Consider the following 25492-nt stretch of genomic DNA (forward strand, 5'->3'; position numbering starts at 1 on the left):
CAAGCCTGTGTAGATAATCCAATCTAGTGTTGTCATCAATTAGTAACTGGACCTAGAATTAATGTTATAAATGAATAGTTTTGCATAGCATAAAATAAAACTGTAATGCAAAATGAAAATATTTACAGTATCCTAAATTACATTATTCCAATAGTACCATTTTATTTTGTCAGCTGTTCATAGTTGAACATACATCAGTCACATGTTTATATGACATAACTTAATTGAAGCCCTAGAATTTTACTCCATTACTTTAAAAAAGTGATAAAAAGGCCTGGAAAAAAAAAATCTGAAGACAGAATTTAGCATGAGTTTGTTTCCACCTAAGATAATCTAAATACAGCACTTCCAGATATTTTCATTTTTTTCAGCCTCGGTTGTCTGACCTGGTAGCGTTAGCCAAAGTATGATTTCAGAAATAGCTAAGTGGGACCGTATGGTATTAGCCATCTTATGCTAAAAAGTGGCAGCCAAAGAGATAATCTGGGGGGATGGATGGATTGAACCATCCCCTGGGTCCTCCGTTGTCCAATTGTGGCTGGACTGACAAATCAACATAGAATTTTCAGCCTCCCAGGTTCCCCCCTCTCTTCTCTGCACTTGACTATGTTTTGTGCAGACGTGGTGTGTCTGATGTGGTATCCAGAATTTCTGTGGTTTTCCGTGGCTACAGAAGAAAGGCCAAACATTTCATGTTGATTTCACTCATACCAACCTTAGACCTATGAAACAGGTCTACTAGCCACACCAAACTCAACACCAGACCTAAAGCTAGAGCCAACAGTTCTCAACTTTTCCTATCTTCATGACTTTACTCATCTGCTCCTTCCAGCAATAAATGTTTAAACGGAGGATAGCATCTTCCCTGTGCTGGAGGTTATGTGGCATGCCAATCCTTAGCTTTCTTTAGTAATGGAGACTAGCATATCAACTACTTGTTCAATTAGAAGGAAAAGTTGGTTAAGTGCCATGATAGACAGAGCCCCACAGGAGCCTGCCCTAGGAAGGAAGGAAGGGTTTTGGCCAGAAGCCAGTAAAGTGGGCTGTTGAATAGATAGAAAAGCACTTGACCTGTTCAACAACTGTTTAATATTACTGTAGTCAGTTAATATGAGCACATTAAAGTCGGTCATGAAGACTGATTAGAGAGAGTATGAGAGCAAGGACCAGTCTATTCAAAATAGGCACACCGAAAGGTTGGCACCTCTTCAAAGCTTCCTGCCATCTTTCCACTTTGGTCCTGATCCCAGACTCCACCTGCCTGCCACAAGAAACTAGCCACGCCTCGGGCGCTGGGGCATGATTGCACAGAAGAGACCTGCAGCCAGTACTTTCTCTGCCAACTGAGTGGCATCAGCCACAGCTAAGGCACAGTGCTGTTTGGGATGTCAGACAGAGGGAGGGCAATGAGAAAAGTAATGAAAAGTGTCTTGATCGTACTGAGACCTGAGTGTAAGGATGAGGACCTCATCCTTTTGAGACAGAATCAGATGAAGGCATGGCTCATGTTGGGGCATTTGATACTTGTCACAGATTAAACCGTCTTGATTTCTTTCTTGTTGAGAAAACGCAGGTAGGTTTTGCCTTCCCTGAAGTAGAAAGCATTCTTAAGTGATAATAAAAACAGTAAGGCACATGTTATGATGAGTACTGGGTGTTATATGCAACTATTGAACTGTTGAGCACTACATCAAAAACTAATGATATATTAGTATAGTATTATTATACTAATATTAGTATTAGTATAAGCTGGCTAACTGAACATAATAAAAAAATTTTTTTTAAAGATTTTATTTATTTATTTGACAGAGAGAGATCACAAGTAGACAGAGAGGCAGGCAGAGAGAGGGAGGGAAGCAGGCTCCCTGCTGAGCAGAGAGCCCGATGCGGGACTCAATCCCAGGACCCTGAGATCATGACCTGAGCCGAAGGCAGCGGCTTAAACCACTGAGCCACCCAGGCGCCCCAATAAAAAAATTTTTTTAAGAAAAAAAAATAAGGCAACTGGAAACACCCTTAAATAGATAAAGTATCACACTGCCATGGCATGGACTTAGCAATAAGTACCACTGATGCTTGTACCAACATGGATAGCACTCAGAGCCATGAGGCTGAGAGCAGCCAGACATGAAAGAGCCCATTGCTGCCGGATTCCAGGGAGAGAAAATCTGCACGAAGCTGTGGTGCTTAAAAGTCAAATCAGGGGTCACCAGGAGGTAGAAGCAAGAATGAAGCGTATAAGGAATCTTCGGGGTGATGAAAATGTTCTGTATCTTGATTACGGTGGTGATATAACAGGTACATAAAACTGTCAAAACTCATTGAGGTGCGTGAGTTTCATGAACGTAGTTTATTGTTTGTCTATCATTCCTCAATAAAGCTGGTTAAAAACCACTCATGCAGACCTCGTTTGGGGGAGTACTTTGCTTTGCAGTGATCACGGATTGCAGTGAATTTCAAGTCAGCAGTACACCCCGTCAGAGGAAATTGCAGAATCAAATGATGTACTTTAGAGCGACGTTTGCCGGGCACTAGAGACTATTGTTAAGATGTCTAGGTTTGCACGCTTTTAATTTGTCTCCCAAGAAATTCTTGAAAAGAGAAAAAAAAATGTCACGGAAGAAAAATGAAAAAAGAAAAAGAACTAGAGAGAATTAGAAAACATTTTATTGAGTCCCCCCCCCCCCCCCCGACACCGAACATTAACATTTTTAACAGGGACAATGCACTGGGGAGCAGCAACCCCGTTCACATATAATTTCATTCAGGAAAGTCCAATTCTAGACTGTCAGGCCCTCGCTCTGGGGCAGAGATGAGTAGTTTGAAAGTAGGGCTATTCCCCCATGCCTATATGCATGGCATCTGGTCTGTTGGGAACATCACTCATGCCAGTTTCTATCTTCCAGTAAAAGGAACTTCAAAATCCTTTAGTATATGAGTGCGTGTGTGTGTGTGAGAGAGAGAGAGAGAGAGAGAGAGAGCACAAAGGACACAGGTCAGGTCAGTCACTTTCTGCAGGTGATGTCAGGGATATCCAAAGGCGTTCTTTGCTTCAAACTATCCATGCCTTTACATTTCCTTTGGCTATGTCCTTGACCTCCTTCCAGCCTACAGTTATCATCTCTCGGTTCATTCCCCTCAAGAGGAAAGAGAGAGAGTCAGTCCTGAGAGCTTTGGTTCTAGAAGGCCACTAGAGAACAGAGGAAGCCTCCCACGTTCACGCACTGGGAAGCAGACGTTTGCTGGATTTCTTTGCCATCATGAAAGCTGTTGGCCTGTTCCTTTCTAGGAGGTCATTTCAGTGGGGCTACGCCAAAGCAACCACATCAAAATGTAAAAGATGTCATTTTATGGCCAAAAATGTATGTAAATGAAATGCCTGCCTTTTTCCTCCAAGGAACATGCTTCACATGTTACTTGGAAATGAAACTAAAAATGCAGCAAGTTTAATTGCCCTTTTTTATTTTTATTTTTAAAAGATTTTATTATTTACTTGAGAAAGAAAGAGACAGAGGGAGAGTACAAAGGGAGAGTAAGAGTGAGAGGCAGACTCCCCACTGAGCAGAGAGCCCAACGTGGGGCTTGATCCCAGGACCCTGAGGATCATGACCTGAGCTGAAGGCAGACTCTTAAGCAAGGTTAAGAGTGCCCTGGGTTCCCTATTGTCTTTTTTTTAAGGTTGCCTCATAACATCCCTCCATCAAAACAGTCATATGTCCTGTGTCTATTTGGGGATGTTCATTAACCTGAGAGTCAAAGAGGAATCAAGGAACCCAGAGGTGAGAACATCCTGAAAAAGAAACAATCTCTGTTGGTCTAAACCATGACTTTGATAAGTACATTAGAGAAAGGTGCCCCGCCTTAACATGTTTTCAAACCATCTGGTTGTGATCATTAATCTGTAATGGTAGAAATCACAAGATGCAAAATTAAAAAGTAATGACCATGGGAGGGATAAGCATGGCAATCTTGCCTGTCTCAAGACTTGGCCGCAGACCATTCGTCTATATGTTGACATGTACTTTGTTTCTGGGAGTGGGACTGGTAATGAGCACAGTATGGCTAGTCTGTCAATATCTGGGTTTCATCAGCTTTTTTTCAACTTCACAAAAGCCAGGAGAGCATTGAGATTCTAAATATTGATACTGAAGTCGCACGGTGAAGAGAAAGCACCCAGAGACACCTCCTAAAAGCACAGGCTTTTGGAAGATTGATACCTACCCTATGTGGAAATGCATCTGGAGGAATGGGCTGTCTGTCTGGAGGTGATTCAAGGTAGCCCAGATACTGTTGCTCAGGAAGAATCTTCTGGTTACAGACCAGGTGCCAGACACCATGCTAGATACAAACCAAGGAACTGGTCCCAATAGTTGGGATAACCATACTTCATTCCCTACCTTTACTTGGGAAATATTTTTTCACTTTCTCCTGAGCTCTTTCTCTGGACAATAGGTCAGGTGGACAGGTCCCTCTGTGGCATGCCCGGAGCCCACTCCGTGTGAAGTTAGTCAAAAGCAGAGTCTGGGTGACAAAGGAGCCCACTGAGTGGAGGAAGCATTTTTTAACCTCTTCACCCACTAATATGTTTAAACTCAGACTCTAAGTTCTAAAAACTACTCTCCAGATTGTGGAATCTCTCTAGGGTCCTGTACTTTCTGTAGCCCTGTAAAATTCTTAGGTTTGGCTCCTGGATGTTTGACTCACAAGAACAGCCTCCATGGTTTGGGGACTCCCACGGGTGATCCAAATGACAGTTGGCTGCTGAGGTAAGTTACCCTGTGTTCAGGTATGGAATGCACAGGCCAGTGGGCCCTGCTCTCAACTGTCACTTAACTACGTGCATCCCTTCATGGGTCCTTCACGACTCAGGCTGTCCCTTTCACAGCATCTTAGCCAGGCTACCCCCCAGAACTCCCTTCCCTCTGCTTCATACTCTGGATCTCTGACTGTAACCCGATGGACCAATGACCATTTCAGCCAACAGGCAGTCTTGTTGTACTTGACCAGCGTGAGGTTCTTAAAAGTTTTAAATGTGATATCTTTGGGGAGAACTTACTCTCCAAAATACCACAGACTCCACCACTCCCTATTGCCTTCCAGGCAGCCTACCCAAATCCTGAAAGCACTTGAGGAGGGGAAGGCCTTGAGTAGCTATCTCCCTATACCTCTCTCCAATCAAAGGTATTTGGCTTCTATCTCATTTCTAAGAGATGACCTGAACTTGTGGTTAATGGGCATTCATGTGCCAATAGCTAAAGAGGGTTTGTTATCCATCAATGAAATCTTTGTGTTTTAGCTGGGAGTCAAAGGACTAAATCTCGGACTGTGGAATTCAAAACCCTCCAGGTCACAGGGGAGGTGTTTTTGTTTTTGTTTTGTTTGTTAATTTGTTTTTAAAGCATGTGCAGTGAAAATTAACAGATGGTCACAACAAGAATTCCCTGCTTTCTTTGAATTTAGCCCTCAGGCAATTCCAACAGAACTCGACCAGAGTCTTGACACCCATTCCGAGGTCTGAAGAAGTTTTTACTTTAAAGGCTGAGGATGGTTTCCAAGACCACATAGTAACCACGCTCCCGGGAACCGGGCATGACCCACAAGTTGTCTGCTTGCCGGAGGATGTTTTGCTTCCCCACTCCTGATCACTGGCTGTCAAAAGCAGGGCGCGTCCTGCCCAAGGCTGAGGGACTCTGAGGCTCTTTGGATGGGTGTCATGCCATTGACCGTGTTCCTCTTTCTGCACAACAAAATTAAACATAGAGGAGTTGGGCCTTCATGGATGTTTTAGATTTTCCACACTCCTGATTCCTTCCACCAGGGCCAAATAATTGAAATGTCTGTGGTTAAGTGCACAAAGCATATCAGAAAAGGCAGAAAGTTTGGATGGAGAAATAAGAGGGAAAGTTTTTCTCCTCCATACGTGTGGAGAAAAGGACAAAAGCTCTTGTAGAAATCCTTAGGAACATGGCAATATTGAGAATATCTGACCAAGTAGCTGCTAATCATGCTCCAGCACTTTCTAAGTTCCAGGACTTGTACTAAGCACTTAACATGCTTTAATTCCAATAATTCTCATTATAATCCCCTGGGCAGGACTCAGAGCCTTGTTTTACAAATCAGGAAACTGAGGCACAGAGTAGTTAATAAGTAGTGAAGCTTGTTTTCCTCCAGAGAGTAGCTCTTCTGCCCTTGCCACTGCGAAGGGGCAGGAAGGAGCTGACAAGGGACAATTTGTCAGACACCCATCCTGGGTCCTGTGTGGGAGAGCCTTCATTTCAGCCTCTCACAGTGGGGCGACAGAAGCTGGAGAAATTTAGTAATTGGCTCAAAGTTCTGTGAGTTCATTGTTCATCTATTCGCAGATTCCAGGTCTGTCTGATTCCAGCTGCTTCTAGAAACATGGTGGAGGTAAGGTTAGCAGAGCATCATGCTCAGTCTTATTTGTCTGCAGAATCAGCCACTGGGTAGGATTTGAGAGAAACCAGCACAATTCCCACGTCTGTTCTCTTGACTACCTTGAATGTTCTTTCCTTTGGGTTGAACACCACCCTCCTTCCAGCTCCTCTTTCAAAAATGCGGATAATCCTATGAAAGATTTTCCTGTGAAGGATTTTCTCAGATTCTCCCAAGCCCCTTCCAACGATATCTAGAGGTGAGGGTTATTAGAGACAGGGAGTGTACACAAGGCGCTAACAAGTAGAATGAGATCAGAATATGAGACCGGGTCATCAGAGACTCCATTCCTAAAGTCAGAATTTTGCCTGCAGCCATTTAAAGCATAATTTCAACAAACCTGATGGAGACTGAATGTGTATAATTAAGTTTCCGTTCCCTTGGGCACTCCGTACACATGCAAAGTATAAATAGCATTTTAATGTATAGGAGTAATAGTATAGCTCCATCTGAAACCACAACAATTGCAATTTGATTGTCTAGAAACCACTGGTATTTCACATTTCCTTCTGGTGTTTTCAAACAATTCTACCCAAATGTCACATCTGGAAGGATCATTGTTTGAAACTGAATTGTTTTTGGAAATCACTGGATGCCACGTTAAGGAATTTTCCGACCCAGCCTGTGTATTGGCCCACTATTAGAGTCTGTTACTTATGATCTGGAGTTTTGTTTTGCTCCTTTGAACGATAAGAAAGACTTCACCAATCATTTGGAAGGGCTGCTAATATTCAAGTATCTGCACGTACCTGATTTTTTTTTAAAATGAGCTACAAGTATTTGGAATATAGGCTTAGCATTTTAGTTATTTAAGGGCTCATCCTGAGATACAAGGCTGAAAAATGTAAGTCAAAGAACAAATTCCAAATTGATCTTTTCTTCTGAAAGGAATACAGATTCTTGGCTGAAGTTTTTTTCTTCTCCTCCTGTTCCTCCTCTTCATCCTTCTTTTTCTTCTTCTCACGTTTGAGATAAAACTGCTTTTGCTCCTGATGTTTTAGAAGGATGTTGGTTAGAAGGTGAGGTGTACGATCAAGTAAGTCTCTTTCCAAATTATTATCAAGACTGACTTTCCTTGAAATACACGGCGTTGAAGTACACAGAACCTGGTGTTTGGTTCTGGTGCTTCTCTGTTTTGCATAAGACCTGACCTTGTGGCCCTCAAAGACTTTCAGGTCACAGGTAAAATGAACCATCAAGGGAGCAATGAGAGTAAGGGAGGAAAAACTCACAAACAGAGAAAGCCATTCATTTTTTTCCAGGTTTTATAGTTAGAGAGAAAGAAAGCAAATCATAGATACTATCTGACCTGGAACTTGGAAGCTGGGTTATTTCCAATGCTTGATTTGTCTCCATCTTATATACTAACAGGCCCTGCAGCTCAGAGAGAAGGCAAAGAGGAATATTAGAATATTGATATATTGAAATATTGGAAACTTCTTGAGTTCCTGGGAGTATCAGGCCCTCCTTCAATTTCTAGGACATTTCTTCATGTGTAACACAACCTCATCGAGGTAAATATTTGAAAGGGAAGTAGATGTAAGAAGGAGGTGAATTATACCATATAAAGGGAAAGCAAGAGAGAGTCCTAAGTCAGAACTTTTGTCTGACGATTTAGCAGTGAGATTCTGCTCATAGGAGAACCACCTCTGTTTCAGAAAGAACGTCTTCAAGGTTGTATTGCCTTTGGTGAAGTTCTAAGAATCTTGGGAGAGATGTTGGTTGTTGATCCTGGAATTTGGATTTCTAAGAACTATGCATATCCATTCAGTCATTACACAACAATTTACTAAGTATCTACAACCAGAAAATACAGATGTCTGCTTGGGGCTGGAAGTAGGGAGACGGAAATGACTGGGAAAAACAAGCACATAAAGACGTATGAAATTATTTAACCTGAATTAATTGTTTTGAGACTGTGGTGTGTTGTAGATTTGTCCATTTTAGGACTGACTAATAGAATTTATTCTGTATGATACTCTCTTCTAACAGAGGTGACAGTCAGTATAGTTGTTAAACAAATATAGGAGCAGAAAGCCATAGATTGGAACACCAGTGCAATAACTACCTAATATTTCTTGTCTTTGGGCTCTGGTTGAGGTAACCCTGTTAGGGTCTCTGCTACCATATGTACAATTATAATTTGAAGCTGATTTAAAAAAATAATTATGTTAAACTGTCATTGGTACAGACGAGCATTACTCTTCACATTTTCATATTAGGAAGTGATACCTCAATCTCACGGATAATGCTGTTGCTCTGAAATTTGTAACTCCCCCACCCTCAGTACACACAGAGTCCACACATGATATACAAGCACAGATTCCTTTGGGCTGGCTTCTAGAATCAAGAGTTCAGAAGAGAACTGGTCTGGTTACCTTACAGTTGTGCTTGGTACACCTGAGAGTCATGGGATCCAAGAATGGCTTCCCTGGTATGCGGGCATGGTTGGCACCAAGGAAAGATGAAGAAATGGCACATGGGGTTGGACATTAGTGGTCCAGCTGTCAGCATCATCAGGGGGCAGTTTGTGAGGTCGATGCTGGTCTTCATGACATCAACACAGCTGAGGAGGTGAATTAAGGCCACTTAAGAGGATTATAAGGCTAAGAACCCCCAGAAGGATCCCACTGAATGTTTCATCTACCACCTCCAAAGACTTCCAAGACATTCTTGTGTTTGCGAATCAGAGAGGTAAATGGTTCCAGGAGCCTAGCCTTAGTCTTGATTTTAGGAACTCAGTCTAACTGAAGGCATGAAGAGACAAATGACTAAGTAGACTCTTAAAATCAAACTTTTTCTCCCTCTGCCTCTTTTTCTCATTTGATGGGCTTGATAAACTTGACTGGTATTTCATTGAGAAAACATGAGATATAAGTGAACAGATCCAAGTTACCTCATCTTCCCACCAGCAGCCTACAAACTTGCCTTATCTTCATTCAACCTCCTCTGGACATGAGTAAGCGTCGCCTCCTGTCAAACTCCACCCTCCCAGTGTGCTAGGATCTCACCCGCTACTGTGTGTTTCTTCCCCAGGGTTCACACTTGTCCCCATGACCTCTCCTGCATCTTCAACCCCCTCTCTCCACTGAATCAGGATCCTAAACATTCATACATGTTCTAGAGTTTCCCATCTTCTATAGAAACCTCTCTTAACCTGACATCTCTATTTCTAGCCTACCCATTGGTCTTCCAAGGCAAACGTTTCAAAACACACCCTCCTGTGACTGGTTTTAGGTAGTTTTACTGTAAGCATCTTTCGCAAGCATTTTTGCTGCATACCTAATGGGCAGTAAGGCAATTTTGACGTGAAGGATGAAATAATGAAAAATAAAAGAGGAACAGTAAAAAGGACATAATGAAACATACAAAGAAATAAAAGTATTAATTTCTTCCTTCATTAAGAGAGGTATCAGTTTTCCTAATACAAGGATGCATATTTGAAACTGAGCTTTGTGTTGCATTGTGAAAACCTTCTACACTGTTCATTCTTGGCATATTGTCACATATCTGTCAATAGATGTTCCAAAGTTCTATGGGAAATGTGAAAGAAATGCTCATGCTGTAATGCGTCTGTTGCTGGGCTTGGTTTTCATTGTCACCGATGTATTATCATTTTCTTGTATGGTAGAGTATAGTATACAATCTGGTTTCCCACTCTCTTTTTTCACACTTTTTTCACTCTATTTTCTATCAAGTCTGCATATGGTGGTTTTATTCACTATTTTAAGATCACCACGTCTGTTTGTCCCTGGATGGAGCTTTATGAGGGCTAGGTAAGATTTATATAATGTAAAAACTGAAACTTTGTCAGTGAAGAAATGAAACCAAACTGTCAACCACTTATTTTGTCTTTTATGGCCAAATTGCTGTTTAGCCCATGAGTTACACAGTGAAAATGTCCGCAGCAAACTACTTGGGACAAAGATGTCTGTGGCAAAGATGCTCACAGCAACAATACCCCAAGGACACGATCTTTATCATTCACACACTCTGGAACCCCCAGCACTACACAGAATGTGTCCTTTCCACGGTTATGAGACTCAATCCACATTGCCAAGTTGAACAGGTATTTTTTTGGCCCTCATCCTATGCCACCTCTCAGCATCCCACACTGCTTTCCACACCCTTGTTTGTGACATTTTCTGCAGTGTCTCCAGGCTCTCAGTCTCCAGCTCCTTCTCCTCTAACCGCTACATCATTTAATGCCTCAGGGCTCAGCCTGGCGTCTCCCTTTCCAAACCACAACTCCTTCTGATGACTTTAAATATATATTAATAATGCACAAATATATATCCCAGTCCAATCTTCTTTTTTGAGGTCCAGACTTCTATATTCAGCCTGACTTACCCACTTAGATTCCTCACAAGGACTTTGAGTTTGCTGCGTCCAGAAAGGAGCTATTGGTATTAACCTCCAAGATCCTCCCCTGACTCCAGACTTATCTTAGAAAATGGCACCAGAGCATTTACTCAAGCCAGAAGTCTGGGAGCCACATTCGACCCCTCCTCAACACTTCCAACATCCCAACTGCCACCAAATTATGTCTATTATACCTCATCTCCATCTTGGCTATTAACGCGCTTGGCCAAGCCTCATCTTCTCTCAGCTGGACCCCCTCAAGAGCCACACAACGGATGACCTCTGTTCGCTGGGCAACTTCAGGGGCTTACTGCTTCTATAGCCTCATTTTGTATGCCTGTCACCTCCCTCATCGAGCTCGGGCCTCATGAGCTTCGGCCAGAATGTCTCTTCCTCTCCCTATTCCCTTCTCCCCACATCTTTACTCCTGGCTAATTCTTTCTTACCTGTCATGGTGCAGCTGAAATATCACTTCCTCCCAGAGGATTTCTCTAACCAAGATTCTGTATGTCAACCTCCCACCATTAGACACTGTCATATCACAATTTGGAATTCTATATTTAGTTCCTATTATTTCCTCCATAAGAATAAAAATTCCATGAGATCAACTGTAATTTTTTTTTGACTCTCTATTGAGGACTCAGCCCAATGCCTAACAACAAATATTTGCTGAATAAACACACTTCTATCCTCTGTTGAACACCCTTTTTGTATCTTAGACTTGAAAAGATAGGGTCTTTGGAATCAGATCTGGTTCTGACACCCACTAGCAAACCCACTGTGTAACTTTGGACAGGTTGTTTCACCTCTGTCTCCCCAGATGGAAAGTGGGAAAACTGTATCTGTGTTATGGTAAAATTCAAAGGAGATCATGCATACATAGGGCTGATCATAAAGGTATTCAATAAAAAGTCAATTTCCTTTCTTCTGTGTTTTTACCTAAACTCCAAATGTTTCTAACCCAGTAGATGCAAATGTGCTTCTATTATAAGGACACCTTCTCTAATATATTTGGAGGTAACAGGAGAACAATAGTATTTTTGACAGCACAGAGACCTTACTTTAAAACACCAGATGGCAGCACCAGATGCTAGAGATGTGTCTGATGGGCTCTTAGTTCAAACCTAAATATCAAGGATGACAAAGGTAGCTTAAAACTAGATTCAGAGAGAATCATTTACGGAAAGAGATGATTTCCCTAAAGAACGCCTAATTCATAATATAGTATGGGATTTTTAGGAACAATGTTTCACAGGTTACAAGCAGAATTCTAAGAAAATAACCCCAAGCATTATCTAACCAATAAAAGATAATGAGACTAAGGCTTCATTTTGGTTTGTAGTGATATTTAATTAACTGCTGATCTGTGTTCCAATTAGCCAGAAAGGGCCTGAAATCAAAGAGTGAAAGATGATTGGGTTTTAGAAAAGGGCAACATTTTTCCCCAAATATTAAAATGCTAGCACTAAAATTTATTCACTCATTAAAATCAAGAGCAGTAATGACCTCTATTACTGTACCCGTCAGCTTCACTTAGGAAATTGCTTACTAAAATAGACAGTAGGCTTACTAAAGAGACTAAAATTTAATAGACGAACTAAATGCAATATTAACATTTAAAAGGATAATCTATGGGTTTCCATATTAGGCATCGAAACTTCATCTGGATGTACCACCACTTTTAAAATCTTGCTAAGGTGGAGATTGCTTATGCAGCCTTTCCATTTGTTTTTGGAGGAAAGAAAGAAAGGGTGATTCAGCTCATGAAACCATATCATGCAGGTGCAGTGACCCCAGAGCTGTCACACCTTCGAAATAAAGATCCTCACTCAGGGTTTTATCCCGCTTACATACTGTTTAGCGTCCTTCAGAGCTCGCCTGTGAGATCAGAAAGGGTAAATGCAGCCTTGTGTTCTGGAGGAGACACAACAGGATAACTCAAACGCATGAGTTGGTTAGCGGGCAAAGCAGAGCTAGAGCAAAATGCCCGTGGAAGTCTCGGAGAACTCATCTCAGGCGGCATTTATTTGCGTTTGGGTTTGATTGAAGGGTAACAGCAGCGCCTGTGTCATAAAAGAACTGAGCCAGTCTATGTTGGAGGAACATTCTGAGCAGAGGCAATTCACTCTGCCAGCGGAACAGTATTGTTGCCCGACCGGAGTGCATCGTTTTCCAAGCCCCGCAATCATGGTGCTGAAAATATTCTCCCTCACCCGAATTCTCTACGAGACTGGGCCCTCTGGGAGCACCAGGCAAGCTCTGATGCTGATCCGCCATCAGATAACGATTCTAGAATCTGATTGACGAGAGAAGCAGCGCATATCGGAAGGGCGACAAGAACAGGCCTGTGCCAAAGCCAGAAGTCGGCTGTCACCGGCTGAAATATGGAGATCTAATCGTGCACAAGGCAGTGATCTTCAGGGGAAATGGATGATTTTCCATAATATTTCAATTTTGAATGATACAATGAAATTGTACTTCTAAATTTTCAATGACACAAAGGAAGAAAAACAGCAATAGATCAAATCGTAACTGAACGAGAAAACCACACTGCCTGGGAGAGGTTTCCTGGTGAAAAGCACTGTGGAATGGCAAATACCTCTTCTAGGGAAGAAATCAAGTCCCTTGCTTCAAGAGATCTTATGCCTCTCTGAAGCCTACCAGTTTTCTCCATTTTAATTCATGCAAGCTTGCTTTAAGTCTGGCAACGAAAGGGACCCTATGTTGGATGACCTTCCTATGCCCTTCACGAAAGCCTGTGTGGTCCCCAAACGGGCCAGCACACGACTCACAGCCATGAGCGCCAACTTCCTGCTGCCCTGCGGCTCCTCAGGTCCAGGAGCAGGGTTGGTGGTGCTGTGACACAGCCATGTCCTCCAGATGTCTTTGTTCTGACGGATAGCCCCCGCTTTGATCTAAACGCCCGAGTCACCAAGGGCCACCACTGTGGCCTCCTCTTCTGACATCTCCCCCCCACCGACGCCTGGCTGAGCAGGAGGGGTCTTCCTGGGAAGCCGTGAGCCCGGGCCAGCCTCTTTCAGCAGTCACGACTGAGTGAGAACACGCTGTGCTCAGTCTCTTGGCACAAAGTATGTGTTACAACAACGAGCACAGGAATCCTGACCATGCTCTTCCCTATCTCTAGATCTGTACTGAGAACATGTGAAGCAAATGCATACACTCAGGAAACAGGGCTGCGAGTCAGAGAGCTAATGGACTCGCCGATTCGTGGCCCTGAGACACAGATTCTTGTGTTCTCTGAATCCAGACCCCACACATTTTGGAAGAAAAGCAACAGCCAGGAGATGGGAAAAGCAGATCATGTTTATGAGACCAGCCTGTAGCTCATGCCACACTTAAGAGTGTGGGTTTTGATTTCGGTACAGAAACTAACCATTCTTTCTTCAGTGTTCATCGGAAAACTCGCCCAGCCTCTCTTAGTCTGACTCTTGGGCTTTATGATCATAGTCTTGGAATCTTCTAAACCAGTAAGTTTCTAATCATTTCATTTTAAACACGGAAGTGAGAGAAAAGTACTAGAAGACTGCCAATGTAATGCAATACAAAAGTAAGGAAGAAAAGTTGCAGTAAAAAGTAAAAAAAAAAAAAAAAAAGGCTACTTCCCATCCCCTAACCCCCAGTCCTTCTGGTTTAATCTTTTAGAAGAACTTGGGTAACCTGTTGCCCCCAAACCATCCATTAAAAGATAGGGGTGCCTGGGTACCTGGGTGGCTCAGTGGGTTAAGCTGTTGCCTTTGGCTCAGGTCATGATCTCAGGGTCCTGGGATCGAGTCCCACCATCGGGCTCTCTGCTCAGCAGGGAGCCTGCTTCCCCCCTCTACCCCCCCCGCCTGCCTCTCTGCCTACTTGTGATCTCTGTCAAATAAATAAATAAAATCTTAAAAAAAAAAAGAAAGAAAGAAAGGGGTGCCTGGCTGGATCAGTCAGTAAAGAATGTAACTCTTAAAGATTTTTTTTTTTATTTATTTGTCAGAGAGAGAGAGAGAGAGTAAGCACAGGCAGATAGAATGGCAGGCAGAGGCAGAGGGAGAAGCAGGCTCCCCGCCGAGCAAGGAGCCCGATGTGGGACTCGATCCCAAGACACCAGGATCATGACCTGAGCCGAGGGCAGCTACTTAACCAACTGAGCCACCCAGGCGTCCCAAGAATGTAACTCTTGATACTGGATTCATGAGTTTGACCCCACATTGGGCGTGGAGCCTACTTTAAAAAAAAAAAAAAGGAAAGCATCCCTACAGGTGAGGTGTTCTAGGTAGCAAACCATAGAGAAAATATTTTTACCACTGCCTATTTCTCATGATTTGATATCCTGTAAGGATGTCACAGAATGGTGCAGTCACATCCGCCCAGGCTTAATGGCAGGACAAAGCACAAGGACCACGGCTTGTGGGGAGTCAACCTCATAAGCATTCTTGCCCAGTTATGGTTGATGGTGAACCTTCAGGTAAACAATACTTCACCATACGGGTTAGGGACCCATGGTGTCATGCTTATTCCCAAGTCCCCAAGTGGGGAGCAGTGCCTGCTGGCCAACCCAAACACAGGACTCAGAGTAGCAGTGGGAACTGAGCCCTTCCCAGAACCATGAACCCACACCTCGTCGGTTCAGGGTGTGCCCTGGGGCTTATGTCCCGCATATCATAATCACGTTAAAAGAAAACATGCTGTATTGGAGGAGCACGTCTCTTTCTGTGAGGGCTCCAGTGCCTAATTGTTGCTGAAGTCATTTGGGGTTTTTGACACAGATTCTATTTTAGTAAGATAAACTCAGCATAACCCGGCATTGCCAAGAATGAATTCCTAAGGTAGATGACTAAAATAAACCGGTAATAAATATTGGCTGTTGGAATGGGAATTATATCTCTGCAATGTAGACACAGCATTAATGACTCATTTTCAAATAACAGTCTCTCCCAAGGATTATTGGTATGAGGAATCAGGGAAGAAGGACGTCCATCTCTCTTTGAGGAGGCAGAGTGGAAGAGGACTATAAACCCACCGGGCAGGGATGTTCTTAGATCGACTTTGCCAACCAAGATAGAGGGTCCGACAGGGGTCAACCAGGAGAGACTGCACTGAGGCAGAGGCAAGGCATTGAAAGAAACCATTCTAGGGGCTGAGGCAGCTGATTCTGGGGATAGTTTTCTCTCATTCTCTCATTTCTTTCATATCCCCTGGGGATAGTTTTCTCTCAATGTACCCATGGGTCCACTCAATGCATCTCACGAGGCATGAATTACCTTATCAGTCACCGTGGGTGCCTCCATGTTCCTTTGCTGTTTGGAACTAGTGGACTCTTTTAGGGCATCTTTACTCCCTAAGGTTAAATTCTGAATCTTTGGCCCACTAGGTTGAGCTTTACAGCTCCTCTGGTGTACCAGAAGGCAGTCCGGGGCAAAGGTCCGGCCACAGTGTGGACAGGGCACCAGCTGGGTTTGACTTGGCCCCCCTTGGTTGGACTGTCCAGTGGGAAGTGGCTGAAGCTTCTGTGGGAGTGGTCGGCGGAGCTCCCTGGGGAGCCGGTCATTTTCTATTTTCCACTTTTCCAGGCATTTGGGCTCGTGAATAGGAAGGGACAGGGTGCCAAACTCCCTACCACAAATGTAGCAGATGAGAGTCTGTGGTCGGACGGGGATGCCACCAGCAGCCTTCCTGGGACCAGCACGATCATCAGAACTGCTGAGGGTTGGTGCTCTGGTCCCATCATCCTTGGGCTTGCAGCTTCTCTGGTGAACGGGAAGCCGATCTGGCAAGAACGTGCGGCCGCAGTATTCGCAGGGCAGCAGCTGAGCCTGGGAACTTTGGAACGCTGCCTCGTTCACTGCCTGAAGACCGTAGGACCCACTGCCCCCGAGAGGCTGAGGTTTGGAGGGCTCTGGCCTCCTCAGGTTCTTGGGCAACTTGCTGTTTTCAATCCGCCACTTCTCCAAGCACTGGGGTTCATGAATGGCAATTGACTGGGACCCAAATTCTCGGCCACAGATATAGCACACCCGGAATCCAGGCCTGCGGGATGGGATCACCGGGGGGCTGGGCTGACTTTCGGACATAATTCTCCTACTGGACTGTTTTGAGAGTATTACCGTTCCAGGTCTCGCTTTCTGAGGTCCTGTCTTTATTTTTCCTGCATGACTGACATTCTCTGTGTCTGGCAAAAGGCTAGAATGGGAGTCACCACAGAGAAGGGCCTGGTTGATAAGGAAGGTGGGCTCTTTAGAATGGTGGAAAGTCTGCTGCAATTTGTTGCAAATCCTTCTCTCCTTTCCTGTTTCCATTAACAAGCAAGTCTTTCTCTAGGCTTGCTCTGATTTCAGGCCAGACTCCTTTTGGGATTCTGCTCGGACTGAAGGTTAGTCAGGTTGGCTGTGCTGGGGTTCCACATTGTTGCCAACTTCTTAGACCCAGAGACTCTGACTCACAGCTTCATTGCAGGGCAGCAGTCTGGAATGCTGGAAAGTCCTCATTAAACCTCAGATGCCTCCAAGATCTGTGGGGGAAACATAAATGAAGAACTCATCACCACACACACACACACACACACACACACACATATCCCTTTGATCCTAAGTCGGTGAAGAGCAGTAATATATATATGTTTTTTACCTAGTGTCCTCTTTGGCTAGATAGTAACTAGCACATAAGAGCTGTTCAGTCAACGCTGAAATAAATTTGAAGAAAATTTCCACTATGAATCGCACTATTACTGTATTGAAAGTAGTGTTCTGCCCAAAGATCAACAATCACACACGGCACAATCCAACAGAGGCGTGATGGTGAGACCACAGAAGACAGAACTAAGACCTGTGACAACTCAATTAATGAAACTGCTGATAATGTAGAAAGACATTTTCTACTCTCTTAAGCATTCTTAACTTTTCAGTGTCATGGATCCTTTTGACAGTTCTCTGAAGCCTGTGGTATTAAAGGCAAAGATCCTACTATCCCAAGTGAAACGAATTTTATTGAAATAATTGATCAAATATCTTTGGTCATAATATGTATTTTATTGAAGATATGGTAACAGGCCCGACTTAATGAATGCCCATTAGCCTAAGCTTAAGAACATCTGCCAAAGGAATTCGATAGTGAATATTATGAATATTATCAGGAAAACCCACAGAGGGGGTAAACTTCTTATAACCTAACATGTATCCACTTTTCTTTGTGATGGGAATGGAGTGTGAATAAATTGGGGCCATAGATGTCAAACCAAGAATGCAACCCTGGCCTACAACCTTTCCTGGTAAATTATCTGTAGATTTTCCTGGGGATGAAGATGCTTAGATTTTGCTTGATGTTCTTTATGTAACTATTATACTTAATTCCTTGTATTATCTCAATCTCTATCTGTATCTATAGCTATACTGATAGATAATATAGATACTCATTTAATATTAGATAACATGAATAATATACAATTGGATAAATATTATCTATTTCTATATTATAGTTATGTATTACAGAATATATTATCATATATTGTATATATTATATAATATATATAATATATATATATTATCATATATAATAATATGTAATAATAATATGGAAGTTAGATAATATAGATAATATCTTTTATCTATAAATATACTTTATATTTATGTGTTATATATTGTTATGGTATCTATTATATTTATTATTTATTATTTTAAATTATTTTAAATTTAAATTATGTTAATTATCAATAATAATTCATTAATGTATATTATATTTAATCATACATAATTATATTCCATCCTAGATATTAAGATAGATATTATCTATCTTCAAAATTATTTTTGTAAAAATATGGCTCATGATTTTCCCCAAAAAACCAGAAGGGCAGGTTGATAGAATCTCATCATGGGCAGAAGTGTAAGGAGTTTTTACCCTGGAGAGAGGCAAGAGTCAGTTTCACCCAGGGTGAAGATTATTCTCTAGGGTCCAAGAAAGATTACCATTAGGCATTTTAGGGCCTCTTTCATTTCCTAAAGAGGGATTAGGGTCTGGGTGAGAGGTTCTGTATCACCGACCCCCCATCACAAAGGGAGCAGCTCCTGACCTGAGGCTGGACCCTGCAGACCACAGGAGACCCCTGAGTTCAGGCTGCTGGTAATATCACAACACTGGGCATTGAGTTTGATGAAGGACAAAAAGAGCTCTAAGACCTATGCCTTGTTTCTGTATTTTGGTGCCGAGGAAGGTCTGGATCTTTGCAAATAAGACAGACTATCAGATCAGCACTGGCACAGAAGGCAAGCGATTCTTCATTTTGACAGATCCTAAGACAGTGATATTAACACATGTGACAAAAGAATGCTGGCCCCAGGATAGCCAGCACAGAAAATGAAGCTCGCACAAACAAAATGTGTCCCCTGCCTGGCACCATCCAAAAGACAAAGGGGGTCTAAAAAACAAAAGGAACCTAGGAAGATGATTTCATGAGGTTTTGATCAGCATGTGGGGGAAATAATCTCCAAACCACTCTGCTTCCTTGGTTCGGACATCTTGTTTATCAAGGATCCTTGTTTTCCTTTCCATTTTGCTTCATACCAGAACGCTGCAGATAACAAAAGGACTTAAGAAGACAGGAGAAATCAATGCAATTACATAACCTTACTCCCCCTAAACTTACAGTTTCTCTCTCTCTCTCACACACGCACACATACACAGAAACGAACACACACACACACTGCTCCCAGCAGATCAGAATACTGGGGAGGCCCCTTAACTCACCCCAGCAACTCCTGTCTCCCTTAGGATCAGGTGAGAGGACGAGTATTTACTGAATACCAACTATGCATCAGATATTGTACAAATTTGTTATATACAGTGTTTCAGTTAATTCTCAAAAAGAAGGCAGGTATGATTGTTTCAGTTTTACAAGTGAAGACACTATGAGTCAGAAAAGACAAGAAACTTGCCCACGACAGTCCGTCTTTAAGTGACAGAACTGGGAACCCATTCCAGCTCTCTTTGGCTCTAGCAGTCGGCTCTTTCCATGATTCATTCTGCCTCACATTCAACCGACAGAGCTTCTTCTCTTTAGTTTTTATCCTGGTTTTAAAGTAGGAGGCAAACGTCTCATGGGAAGGCAACTAAGCTCCCATTGGCCTTTACACTGCCCTTGAGGAGAAGGAAGTGTCAAGGGGAGGAGGAAAACAGGGCACGGAGGGGGCGGGGGAATGGGTGTGTGGGGGACAAGCCCCTGTGATGGAAAAAGCAGGAAAGGGAGATTGGGGTTCCTGGAGACAGCATTTTCCCCGAAGCGACAGGGCTCATTTTAGTTTGCTGGAAGTGGTTTTCTCGATGATGTCGTCCGTTTGCAGCCTGTGCAATATAGAGCCTATTCCCGATCGCACCAACATCCCTGGGAGAAGTCTGTGTTATTACCTAGACGTGGGGATGGGCCAGGGGGACCTGGGGTGGTATAATGAGCGCAGGGTGAAAGCAAAAGCTGCCCCAAGGGGCCAGACGGTTGCTCCCTTCACGGCCCCTTCATCATTTCGATTAGGGATGGTTCTTGCAGCGAGCAGGCATTTTCCTGCTATACATATTTTCTCTGCAACAAAACTGAGAGCGTCATGAAATTCCTGACTGTATCTTAATAAATTTTTCCACTATCTCTTTCCTCCTTCAATGTCCTCCTAAAATTGTTATCTTACTGTGCTTAAAGTTTTCAAAATATGAAAGAGGAGGTAGCTGGAAGAAGTGAAATCTTTGGGAACCGCAGCATCTAATGGAGAGTCTTGTGTTGTTTCTTTCCACCCAGGATTCTGGCAAGGCCTAGCATGGCCAGCTACTCTCCCCTATATGTTAGTTCTAAAAGCAAAAGTACTGGAAAATACTAAATACGTACAGTTAAATCACTTAAGAAACTGGTTTGCCACACAGACACAGCGTAAAGCAACGTTGCGAGTTTATAAAGAGAACTACTTTGCAAAGCCAGCCAGCTCTACCCCAAGCAACCGTGGAGAAATGTTCACTCTAGTTGGTCTGAATTATCCATTTTGACCATATTTGCACATAGGATATTTAAAGAATGTCTTGGAAGGCATCACATTTTATCAATATGATGCCATTTTTCCATGCCCTTTGGGGTTCACGAGAAGGGAGAGACACTCACAAGGATGAATATAATAACCATGGAAATCCAAACCCATCTTGGCATAGAAGGTGTTTCCCTATTAAAAAAGGGGGGGAGAGAGCATAATCAAAGGATTAAATCTTTTTAAAAAATTTAGTCTTTTGAAACAAAATGAATGTAAGCAATGCATGCCCCCTTCCCTGTTAGTATAGAATCCAAATTCTTTAAATGGACAAATGAATAATTAAGAAAGATGGAGTTAAGCTGGTGCTGGCTCTGAGCAAAATTATAAAATAGAGGAGGTTTGTCTTCAATATCCTCCATCCACCCCATTCAGCAGGCTCCATTCTCCCCTGCCTGGTGTCTTTATATGCTCGCTAGTCTTCCTTATTTTTGAACTCTCCCTTTTTCAAAAAGGAGCTGATAGACTTATTCACACCAAGGCTTATGACTGATGAGGTAATATCCCTTCCACACTCTGGCAAAGACAATTAGTCCCCCACCAGTAGTAACTTTGCCCAACTTCCTCAGATTTAGAGAGCCCCAATTTTTAGCTGGGCACACGATTTCCCAACTTCAAGTGTGCAGGCCCCTTTGCAGAATTATATAAGACATGTCTACAGTGTGCTCCTCTTTTCTTCCTTCAAACTGATGCTTAAAACATGGATGTGATGGCTGGAGCTCTAGCAGCCATTATGGACCAGACTACAGACTACATTCATGTTACTCCTAACATGATGGAGTAGATAGATACCTGGATGGACTTGAGTCCTTAATAATGGTGGAGTCACCATACAAGCTCTCAAGTGTCACCCTTGGCCTTTATTTACATAAGAGAAATAAATATCTAACTGTATTGTAGCCACTTTTAAACAGTCTTTTCCTTGCATGAAAACTATAACTAGAACCTAATTCTAATGAGATACCATTGTATTTTAAGAGCTGCCATTGGCTTAGCATAAAATGAATTCTAACAGCGATATTTCAAACTTCAGGGTCTACTTTTATGAAAAGCGAAAAAAAATTTTTTTTGAGATAGTACACCTTGGGGGCAAAATTGACTTACTAAACATATACTTTTTCCTGAAAATCAGAAATACAAAAATTGAAACTATAAATATGAACCAATGGTCCTTAAGAAATTCATTCATGATCTTCCTTTCCTAGAATTCTTTTTTTGGGGAACAAATTTGAATGACATATATTTTCTACAAGCTTTGGAAGGAGCTAGAGTGCATCTGTTGTGATAATTATTGTCTGTGTATTCCAAATGCTCTTTTCTGTATTCAGTTTCCCTAGGCTCACTCTCGGACTCCACATGCTCCATAATAGACAGGATTAATCCTAACCTTTTCCCTTTGATACTTCAGCCCTAGGAATGGTATCTGCTGTCTCCTTCATAGAGTTGTGTTCTTTTTTTATCCTGCAAGTTACTATCTATGTAACGACTTCCTTCTTGGTTAACAACTCTTTATATGACATTGTAATCAAATAATTGGCATGGTTTCTTGTCTTATGACTGATACAACCACCCTCAGAAAATAAGTAATAAAAATCTGTGATATTCAAGCAGCATACGTCCTCAGTATTGCAATAAATATAAACTCAAATGAATTTTTCCATAGCAGCTTAGAAAAAATCATATGGTGCTGAGCACCCAGGTAGCTCAGTCATTAAGCATCTACCGTCAGCTCAGGTCATGATCCCAGGGTCCTGGGATCGAAGACCACATTGGGCTCCCTGCTCAGTGGAAAGCCTGCTTCTCCCTCTCCCACGCCCCCCTGCTTGTGTTCCCTCTCTATATATATCTCTCTGTGTCAAATAAATAAATAAAATCTTTTAAAAAAAATATTGTTCTTATCTTAACATTCAATCTTCAACTTTCAGACCACTGAAAACAAATTTTTAATTTTACATCATCATCATGCTTCAAGAACTAGAAAATGTTGCTTTTCCTTTTGTGACTGATTGAATGAAACCAAAAGAGGAAATCTACCTTTTTAAGCATATTCATATTTTCTTTCATTTTACATGATTGTCTTCTGCAGCTGACTGCCCAGCCATAAGGCCACCTCTGTCACATAGGGAGTCAAAGTGATCCCATTCTTAGATCACGGATGACCGGGGAAAGGGGGTGAGAGGAGTGGTCCAGGTCACTCTGGTTGATTCCCTGCACTCCCCTTTGTGTAGCCACTAGGCCAGTAGCACCTGTGGTCCTCAAAAATTCTAATGGGAGTGACAAAAGACCAGATGAGAGCAACTAGGAACTGGAGGTGGACTGGTTTGGGAAAGACAGGAGCAGCACTGAAAGGTAAACTAATAGAAACACATTCAGAAAAGCCACTGACCCTGAGGCATATGGCTTCAAGGGAATCTGGCTGTGCCTGTTGGCAATTCCAGGCTGATTCTGAATAGCTAATGAAAATTAACCCTTCCTTGTCTTTCCTTCACTGCGAAGAATTTTAAACCAAGAAGTAAGTTTCTTCACCTTCATTCACTCTAATTGTCAGGTGTGTAGACATAATAGTCTATGGTGTTAGGAGAGCCATGCAAACAGAAAATGGGAGAAATGTACTCTTTACACTTCTAAGTAGAACTTTTGGTAAGGACATTTTATGTTGTTAAAGCTCATAATATCACTCTATGAAGGCTGTTGTTAGATCGAGCCTGTAATTTTCACTCTATATTGAGCTTCCAAATCACAGAGTACTCGAGAGTCATGAACGCCACACAGGTATGACCATGTAATTGTAACATAGACATTGGGAGGGGTGGAGAACTGGTTATGGAAACCATCAGTACAATCACATTAGAATCCTATCGTGTATAGAAATTCAAAGTGTAGACAAAAAACAATGGGGGAGTCAAGCTGTTGAATCATAAACAAGCATACAAACCATCTTTTCTGGCATTGGGCAAAAATCTTAATAAAAATAGTTCTATTCCAAATAGCTCTTTCATAAGACTTTAAGGCAGTAGGTCATATGCCAAATTTGGCCCATTAATAAGTTCTTTTTGACCTTCCTAGAGTTAAAAATGGTTTTGGGTGCCTGGGTGTCTCATTTGGTTGGGTATCTGACTCGTGATCTCAGCTCTGATCTTGATCTTGGGTTGTGAGTTCAGTCCCCACATTGGGCTTCATGGTGGGCATAGAACTTACTTTAAAAAAAAGTTTAGGGAGGCCTGGGTGCCTCAGTAGTTTAAGCATCTGATTCTTGGTTTCAATTCAAGTCGTGAACTCAGGGGTTATGGGATCAAGCCCCACATCAGGTTCCACATTTAGTAGGGAGTCTGCTTGAAGATTCTCTCCCTCTGCCCTTCCCCACTCTCACTCACTCTATCTAAAATAAGAAAGTTTATCTTTTTTTTAACAAAAGTCTGAGTTAGGTGCCATTATTTTAAAGTTGGGAGTTGTCACACAAAATCAGGATTTTGGTTTCTTTTGAGAAAATGGGAGAGCTGGCCATACAGAGCCCACATTCCAATGTGACAACAACCCACATTAACTGATACTGAATAAAGGTTGTGCCTGTGGGTCAGACAGCCTGTCTTCATTCTTCCAAAGTTTCTCATCAGTCCTTTGCTTTATTTATTTGTAATTCATCCTTGATTCTCAAAGGCATTTGAGTTCCTGACCATATCCTCATTTTAAAGTGTTCCTTTCCCCTATTTTTATCCTCAATTAAATATTTGAATATCACTTAAAGGAGCACTTGCCCTCAGTTAACTGGGAATCCAGTTGAAGGCTTTTCTGTGAGAAATATTTACTAAAAGCATGACAGATTTATTGGTAAAAATTCAGAAACAAAGCTTCATAATGACAGCAGAGTGAGGCTGAAAGACTTATTTCTAAGAGGGAAGGAATATCCAAAGGGAAAAGAAAGAACCAGTGACCTGAGGAGGAATTTTCATACATTAATGGAAGGTCACAGGAAATGATGCATCTAATTTCAGAGAGAAAAAAAAATCAAGCAGCCAGTGTTTAGATCAGCCACAAGAGAGATGGTAGAACCAAAGAAAGGAAAAAAGAAAAAAAGACAAACACAAAAAGAAATGTGTTTGGAGACCATCTGAACTTTTTGGAAGCATTCCCATAATTATTTAGTTACCGACGATATAACAAGAGCTACTCATCTGCTTAAGCCAACGGTTCTTGATTTACCATTAAATGATCCCTCACATGAAGAATGCTGGATTGCTTAAGTTATTAATCTAAAGAAAGAATCATTCAGTCAAAATAACATCAACAAACCATTAACAATATATTGTTAGATTTCCAAGATTTGGGCTGGAAATACTTCCTAAGAGAATTACGCTTCCCTGTATAGATTACAAAATCTGGGGCACTTTTTCTTTCTGAAAAACTAGCCATTTTGTCAAGTACCACTTACAAATTAGTTTGAACTGAAAATGTATAAGAACAGCCAGTAATTCCCTCTCAACCTAGAATGAGGTATCAGATATCCATCAAGTATCTAAAGTTGATGTATTACGATAAAACACAGTAGGGGAAAGGATAGATACTGTTTAAGAATTTAAAAACTGTAAATAGGTCATGTGTTTCCTAGCCCCCATCACCTGATATGTTTG

The 25492-nt window shown here is 42.1% G+C and overlaps 1 protein-coding gene across 1 annotated transcript in view; it reads right to left on the minus strand.

Moving 5' to 3' along the window:
- Positions 1-17363, minus strand: part of LOC111148450 (zinc finger protein 474-like) — a 30220-nt gene extending 12857 nt beyond the window's left edge. The window contains exon 1 of the mRNA XM_022505002.1: positions 16077-17363. Within this exon, the coding sequence (XP_022360710.1) occupies positions 16077-17111 (1035 nt within the window). The 5' untranslated portion in view covers positions 17112-17363. The remainder of the gene's footprint in view (positions 1-16076) is intronic.
- Between the last annotated feature and the right edge of the window lie 8129 nt (positions 17364-25492).

This window comes from Enhydra lutris, unplaced genomic scaffold, assembly GCF_002288905.1.
Source record: "Enhydra lutris kenyoni isolate GAN:26980312 unplaced genomic scaffold, ASM228890v2 scaffoldscaffold19, whole genome shotgun sequence".
NCBI classification, from domain to species: domain Eukaryota; kingdom Metazoa; phylum Chordata; class Mammalia; order Carnivora; family Mustelidae; genus Enhydra; species Enhydra lutris.